Here is an 8,255-nt window from a genome sequence, read left to right on the forward strand (position 1 = left end):
GGGCACGAATTGGGCCAATTTGTCGATGATGTTCTTGAGCTCGGGATCGGAGGGTGGGGGCGGGGGCGGACCCCCGGGCGGACCGTTGTGCCCAGACATGCCGAGGATGAACTCAGAGTGGAGTGGGTGATGACTGTCAATCTATCAATCGATCTGTTGGGTTGGGTGGACGTATGACTCGGATTGATGATCTCCGGCGAAGGCATTAACCCTGCCTGCCTTGGCCACCAACACGCCCATTCATCCCAGTCATCCTAGTCATGACTAGTGGGTGGCACTGGACGTTGGGGGGCAGCCACTTGGGTGGGAGGGAGAGTCAATAATAAATACTCGGACCAGGAAGGAAGGAAGGAAGGAAGTAGGTATGGCCCGTCTATTCCAGAGATTTGTTGTTTTCCTGGTGGCATGTATTGACTATTGACCGCCGCAGGGTCCCCGCATGTGACGGCGAAGAAGGCGAAAGCCAAAAATCGGCGTCAGTCCTCGTAAGCCAAAGAGGTCCCAGACGCCTTGTGTCCTGTGGGGTTGGATGAGGGCGGGGACATTTTTCATCAAGAAATTGTCCGAACCTGACTTTAAGGACGAGATTGTTTATATGCAAAGAGCCAGCCACCATGTCATATACTACCGGCCAAAAAAGCGTAGAAAGTGTTTCGACCCCAGCCCAGCTAGCAATGTCAATTTGGCAATGCTGTCTAAGAGGTTGTTGGTTGACGATAAACGTTATTCTCCACCGATTAGTTGGCGGAGCTTATTTTAAAATGTATGGCCAAATGTTAAACGGTTTAGATAGAGACTTGAAGTGTTATCAATATCGTGTTAGATTAGGTTGGGTTACATAAGGTTTGATTAGGTCAGGTTAAGATTTAAAAAAGTAGCACCGCCAACTAATCGGTGGAGAATAACGTTTACCGTTGGTTGACGTTCAAGATGCGCCCAATGAATGGACTCTCGAGATTCAATCACAACCAAAACAACGATACCCCTTGCGGAGGTTGAGAGCATAAAGAGCGCCCTCTGAAGCCTGGCTCTAAAAAAGGACGTTCTATCTCGGTCCTTGAAAATCATTGAAATGGGGCCTTCTGTTGAAAAATTGGAGATACCAATACCTTCCAATTGAAATTATGAATAAGTTTTTAAATCACAAGAATTCATTAAGTGGTTGCTCTTTCAGGAATTAGCATTTGAATTTACCTTCAAAGCCTTCTGCCAATCAAGCCTGTTGTTTTATGTTATGGAAGAAAGGAAAAAGACAGAGAGTGCCCAAAGACGTACCATGTAAAGGGACCGTCTTGTCAGCTGAGGCTTTTGCTTGCGCTATTTGACAATCATCTTGGTATGTAGGCCCTTAGGTTAAAGAAATCAAAGCAAAATTTTAAGAGCAAAACATATGGAAAAATACCAATAACTCTAAAAATAGTTCATTTCTGTATTTGAAGAGAGTATGCAAATTTTAAATTATTCTAAGTTAATGGGAACTAGCCAGGCGGACTCATTTTCAGAGATGATGGGTGACAACCAGGGATGAGACATTATTAAAAGCCATTTTCTACCACCTGACAGAAATTGGTCCAAAATAAGTGGCAAAAAGTGGCAGAAAATGGCCAAAAATGGCAGAAAATAGAATTCTTTGTATTATTCTAAATCATCTTTTTCTAGCATGTACGATCACTTCCGTTAATCTTCAAACGTACTTGTGTGTAGTTTTGACACGTTGGGATGGGTATTTTGCATCGAATGTGAGATACAAGCACTAAACGTCATTGGTGTGTGATCGAGTTTGAATTTGGCCAGCGCAACCAATTGGAGTCAGGGACGCCATTTGACCTAAGCTTTTTAAAGTCAAAATGACGACAATTGCATTTAAAAAAGTTATATCATATTCAATAACTATTTTGATGGATGTGCAAAACGTGCAAGTGTTGTGGTTTGGCCTTGGATACTGCAAGTGGTCTATTGATACTGTTATCAATTCAATCCACCATCAAACAGTATAGATATCAATATTTGAGGAACATTTTGCATTTCAGCCAATGCTATATCAATATGCTTTGTAGCAAAGGACATTTGAAAAACTTATCCAACCCATATCCTTCTTGTCTTTGACATCTTTTAGAATCAAGATTGGCCATTCTAAACACCGGTGGCCATTTTTGACCACCTTCCAGCAATCTTTGCCATTTTTGACCACCTTCCAATAATTTCTGCCATTTTTGACCACCTTCCTGCCACTTTCTGCCATTTTCAGCCACTTGTGGCAAAAAACTGGCAGAAATTCGATCAAAGTCGATTTTTTCCATCACTTGTGACAGCTGATAGGCTGTAGGGGTATGGTAATTGATTTTTAAATGAGCTGGAGTTCTGTCCAATCTCCTTTAGACTAAAATTGGATCTTTGATGGTAAGATGATAGGTTTTGTAATAGTGCCATCAAATGAAACTGTCTGACTCAATATGATTCAGTTAATATTTGAGGGTGGGGAGAGAATTTTAGAAAGCACAAAGGGAGGCCCTTAATTTCTTTACACGCTTAATTTCTTCTTCTAAATATTTGGTTAACTTCCGAATTAATTTCTAAAATGAACTGGAATTTCAACTTTATGCTCCGGCATTGCCATGATTTCTTCGTCTTTGCAAAGAACTAAAAAAAAAAAATTCTTGCAAGATGACAAGTGACTCTGAAATGCCGGATCTAGCAAAACAAATAAAAAAATAATCAACCATATGAATTAAATGAAAATCAAGAAAAAATCTAGTCTAGAATCCCCATTTTAAGCAAAAGAACATTTTTCAGACTTTAACTTTTTTCCGCTTTTCAATCATGAACATTTTTAATCATCCTCGTCAACAATCAATATTATGGCCCAAAAGAAATACCTATGATTCAGAAAATATCCTTGAGCCCTCGAAACCCTGTTACTTGCTAAACGGAGTACAGTTTCAAATTCTCGTCCAAAACTAGCCCAATCTAAAGTATTTGTGTCACCCTGGTCTCTTCTCAGTTCATTTTGCTGTACATGATCAGCGGCCCTACTCTTCCTTTTCCCCCCGAACAGCGGATCAACAAACCTGGAAAATGGTAAGATCCCTCCCCAAAATCCCTTTTAATCACGCCCATCCGCCCCGTAAACCGCCCAACTAATCGCGTTGACCCTGACGCAACTGTCCGGAAGCCCAAGAACCCGGGCTGTGGCGTGGTGATATTCCTCAATCGTTGATCAGCCCCTTTTTCAATCGGGTCTTCGGAACTTTGGACTTGGGAGACTGATTCACGAATGGTGGAATATGTTTGTATGGTTCTGGGACTAGCCGATTGAATGGTTCTGGATAGATCAGAATACCCCAGACTGAGGTTAATGAGGAAAGTATCTCATTGTGTGATCCATTTGACTTTTAGGGTCGTGTTAAGTGTTCGGAGCTGCGGACCAAGAACAAGGATGAGCTGACCAAGCAATTGGACACGCTCAAGACGGAACTGGCTTCGTTGCGCGTGGCCAAAGTCACGGGTGGAGCCGCCTCCAAGCTGTCCAAGATCCGCGTGGTTCGAAAGTCCATCGCTCGCGTGTACATCGTCATGCACCAGAAGCAGAAGGAGAACTTACGGAAACTGTACAAGGTGAGAAATCAACACACCTGGTCATTATTGGTGAAATGGTTCGGAAGGGTAGAGGGACATCAATCGATCTTCCGCTTTCTGTCCGCTGACCTTGTCTGGCCACTGATCAACTGACAATCTAGTGAACACGTTCATGAACAACTGACGTTGTTACATGAAGTAAAGACAACATGCCCAGTCAAACCGTGATGTGCAACATCGAATTTGGACATTTGTTTCATTTTACCTGGTTGTCAAAGCCATTATCATTGTAGTATTGAGCTAATTTGATAGTGCGATCACCGAAGTACACCAAACATGTTCATTTTGGTGGGTTTTATAACGCCGCTCACTCAAAATTAATCGATTATTGAAAATTCAATGGGCGGATGGTGCAAGTTGCCTGTGATGTTCGTTCTAGTTATCCCTCCCCAAAATGCCCCAAATCAGGGTGCCGGACCACTTTCTTCCTTGATTTTTCTGCACTTGACATGCCCTACAGTTAGTTATTGAACCATTTTTTTCAATACGCTATCATTTATGGGCGAGCCAGGCCAATCAATTTGCACGGCCTTTGTCAGTGTTAAGTGCCAGAAAATAACCCACAAAGTCGATTGGTTCGAGATGGAAGTGTTCGTCCCCTAGGTACTTGACAGACTGACAGTAGAAACCATTGTAGAGCCTCCAGAAAGCGACGAGCAGGAGCCATTAGTACTGGGGCGAGTCCGCACTAGAGTCAGAGTGCATTCGAGTCTTCCTCTCAATTTTGGAGCAATTGGCCGGGCTCTTTAATAATTAAATTTTGGTTTTGGTTCTTCTTCAAATTTCGTAAGACGAGTCTTTTTTTTTGACCTGGCTCAAGTAAAAGACTAGTCCTCTAGTAAAAGCCTAAAAATCAGAGGACTCGCCCCAGCACCAAGAGCCATGTCTGACTGACATTTGTCCGCTGACTTGGTTTTTTTTTTCTAGTTGTTTCTTTAGAGCTCGTTCCGTTCAAGCAAGTAGTCCTGAGAAGTCTTGGTCACCTTTCGTTTGGATGCCATATTAACCTATTCATACTTGATTTTATTGGACAAAGAAACAAATAAATAAAATGAAGGAGCCTTTTTCTCTTGTGGCCCTTTTTTGTTTCTTTTTTAGTAGGGTGTGTGGGATAAGCGGTCTCTAAGTTGACTTGTTGTTGGCATTCAAACTTACGGTAGTCGTAACGTGTTCGTCTGGGATCTAATTTGATCCATTTTTCAACGTGATGAGCCAGCAAGGGGAATCTGACCATACTTTGGCCTCCTTACAATGACCCACGGTTGTTCATTGCTTTACCTTGAAGTGTCTACAGGAAAAAATGAAACCTTGGTCCAATAGTACATGATTCTGGCCCTATCTAGCTTGTACAGTAAGAACCACTTAAGGGGCTCGAAATTACATTAATTGTATCAATGAATGTCTACCGAGTGCGTTTTGTGGCAATTTTCATACGGTTGTTTCACCATTGTTCAAACCCGTTCGGGTGTTAAAGTGAATGAATTATATTTTCTCGGCTACTCGTTTTAGCCATTATTACCAAAATGATCCAAGAAGTAAAGGATTTTCAGTTTTCAGGTAGCAAAATTAACTCGAGTAGATCTTTCGTTGTAGACTGCGGCCAAGTTTCAATTCGTTTTCTGGTTTGTTATTTTAGGGCAAGAAGTACGTTCCCATTGACTTGCGTATGAAGAAGACTCGCGCCATGCGAAAGGCTTTAACCAAGCACGAGGCCGGCCTCAAGACGGCCAAGGAGCAGAAGAGGCTGCGCGCATTCCCTCAGAGGAAGTTCGCCGTCAAGGTCTAAACCAATCGCCATGATCGTCTCTTTTCCCTGATGCCGTTATTACTACACAATAAACCCTAAAAAACTAAGTCATAACATTCGGTATATTTCTGACAAGGTATACAGCATCAGACCAACGGCACCACCCCATCAGGTCTCCTCCTCGGTCATGGTGGCCACCACCAATTCGAGGGGTTGTCGGACGCATACCACGCCATGCTTAGCACGCAAATGGCGATAAAAATTCGATGTCTTGGAACTGCCTGACTTGAGAACTATGTGGCACAAATTGCATTGCAATCCGCCACTGGGATGAGACTGAAAGTATTGCCACACCTCAGATCGTCGACCCGAGTGCGAAGAGCGGTCGACCTCGTTCCTCGATTGGTCCCCGGAGCCGACGGCGGCCGCGGTTGGGTCAGGTTCGATTCTAATATCGTGCTGCTTCCGGAGATGCCTCAACAAGTTTGAGGTGGATGAGTGAGAAGTGCGCAAAATGGTCTGACAAACCTTACAAATGGCGGCTTCACTTGTAAGCTGTTGAAAGTAATCCCAAACGGGAGATTTGAGCGTTTTGACGCGATTGGCCTCGTCATCGGATTCGGTACTCTGATCCGACTCTGACGAGGACTCTTCATGAGCCCTCCCATGAGTGTTCCATACGTCCTCAGGTTCGTCATCCATAATAGATACCATGGGCTTCGTCTCATGCGATGCGGGAGAGTGCTCGGCGGGCTTGTTGACAAAGATCGTTTCCATCAGATCCTCGACTTGCCATGTGGGCTTAGTCACACTCTCAGAATCTGGTCTTTGGTCCTTAATCCAGTCCTTCAACAGGGCTTGGTCCTTCTCAACCTCCTCGGTGATTTTGATATCGTGTTTGCGCTTGAGATGGCGGGTAAAATTGGAAGTAGAGGAGTTGCAAGTTCGAAGGACCTGAGAACACAATTGACACACTGCCGAGCGATCCGTGACTTCTTGGAAATAGTTCCATACTAACGACCGGTGCATCCGACCCACCCCCAATTTCCGCTCGGTCGCTTCAGTTTGAGTGTGGGGGGCTTCCACTGGAGAGTTGACCGTGGTTAATTTCAATACCGTGGGAGGGGACGTGGTGGACAATGAAGAGTCGGGCCATTTCAAACTCGTCTTCGCCTCCCCTTCCAACACATTATTTTCGCCCTCAGTATTCTCGTCGGGCGAGACACGGGAGTCGTCGATGGCGACGTTTATGATGGCGATATCGTGCAAGTTCTTGAGGTGTTTGATAAGGTTCGAGGTGGACGACTGACAGGTTTTCAAAATGGACTGGCAGAGCTGGCAAATGGCGGCCTCCGCGGTCAAACTCACGAAGTATTGCCACACCAGGGATCGTTGAGGTCGAGAAGGTGACGACGGGCTTTCCGAATTGGGATCAACCTCATCCAAATGAGAGGTGAAACGGGTCACTAAGGATTCCTCCGGGCATTGACGGCCCTCCTTGCGGGGACTCGGAGAGGCAGGCACGATTTCGTGCTTGTTCTTTAAATGTCGACTGAAGTTGGACGTGGACGAGAAGCGCGTGGTCTTCAATACTTGGTCGCATAAGGTGCACATAAACTCGCGTTCCGATATCTCGCGGAAATATTGCCAAACGCCGGAGCGGAACGTCCGAGGCCCCGCCCCGTCCAACGATGCCCCGTCCGGGCGCTCACGGCCAGGCGAGGTGTCATGATTGATCGTAGCGGGGTGGTCGTACTGATTTTCCTCCGTGATACCGTGATTACTGCGTAGATGACGGGCAAAATTCGAGGTGGACGATTGACCGTTCTTCAAAGTCTTGCGACACAACTGACATTGGCCCACCAGGGGCGAGCGGGGCGCGAAGAAGCGCCACACCCACGAGCGCGGGGATCGAATCTCACCGCTGGCGCACGAAGCCAGCTCGGAGCCGATAGGCGAGCCGACACCAGGCGGATCAAGGGGCGGGTCGGTCAGGCGATGCAAGTCTAAGGCGTGCTGGGTTTGCAGATGGCGGGTGAAATTCGAGGACGAGGAGTGACTGGTACGCAGCACTTTCTGACACAAACGACACAATCCGGCCTGGGCCGACAAGGGCTGAATGTAGCGCCACACCCGCGAGCGCTGGGCCGAGCCAGAGGGGGGCGTGGCATCGGTGGGGGCCTCGGGAGACCCAGACCCGTGTTCAGTCGGGCTTTGGGGGGTGGCCGCGTGGGGTCGAGTCAAATCCAGATCATGACGAGAGCGGAGGTGTCGGTTGAAGTTGGACGTGGAGGAGGAGGCGGGCTTCTGCAGCACTTGGCAGCACAGCTTGCAGGTGACGCTGTCCACGGACAGAGTCTCAAAGTAGTCCCAGACGCGGGAGCGATGGCCGGCTTTGGGTAAAGGGGCCATGACAGCTGCGTCTGGGGCGGGCCCCCAAAAGATTGATGGATGGTCCACTCCTTAGGATCGTGGCGTTTTTCGGGTCACTCGGTCCAAGTTACGCCCACCGCTGGATCGAAAGAGCCGTGACGGACGGAGCATACAGATACAGATCTGGGTTCGGACAATGCTCCTCGCTCTCTATTGGTTTTATTGGGATCCACGGTGATACCTGGGTTGCCTGGGTTGCCTGGGTTGCCTAGGATGCCTGAGATGCCTGGGATACCGGGAATGCCGGACCATGGACCTGGACCAGGACCTGGACTTGGACGTGGGCCTGGCGATCGTTGTTCTGTTCTGGCTTGAGATTTTGTCTTCCCTGGGTCTGGTGCGTGTTTGGTGGACTGTTCTGGCTTGGGTGGCGCCTGAACCAGACCAGCCAGGCCAAGTCCCGGATGATGACATTGATGGATCGAACGACGGACTCGAA

At 46.9% G+C, this 8,255-nt stretch overlaps 2 protein-coding genes across 2 annotated transcripts in view; one reads left to right on the forward strand and one right to left on the reverse strand.

The window, feature by feature from the left end:
* Positions 1–596, reverse strand: part of LOC131887634 (calcium homeostasis endoplasmic reticulum protein-like) — a 3,530-nt gene extending 2,934 nt beyond the window's left edge. Inside the window, exon 1 of the mRNA XM_059236264.1 lies at positions 5–596. Coding sequence (XP_059092247.1) covers positions 5–99 — 95 coding nt within the window. The 5' untranslated portion in view covers positions 100–596. The remainder of the gene's footprint in view (positions 1–4) is intronic.
* Positions 597–2,919: 2,323 nt separating this feature from the next.
* LOC131888965 (large ribosomal subunit protein uL29-like) lies at positions 2,920–5,490 on the forward strand. The gene is made up of 3 exons (XM_059237936.1): positions 2,920–3,078; positions 3,397–3,615; positions 5,273–5,490. The coding sequence occupies exons 1-3, from the start codon at positions 3,076–3,078 to the stop codon at positions 5,420–5,422; spliced, it is 372 nt and encodes a 123-aa protein (XP_059093919.1). The 5' UTR covers positions 2,920–3,075; the 3' UTR covers positions 5,423–5,490.
* Positions 5,491–8,255: the final 2,765 nt, after the last annotated feature.

Source organism: Tigriopus californicus, chromosome 10, assembly GCF_007210705.1.
Source record: "Tigriopus californicus strain San Diego chromosome 10, Tcal_SD_v2.1, whole genome shotgun sequence".
Lineage (NCBI taxonomy): Eukaryota > Metazoa > Arthropoda > Copepoda > Harpacticoida > Harpacticidae > Tigriopus > Tigriopus californicus.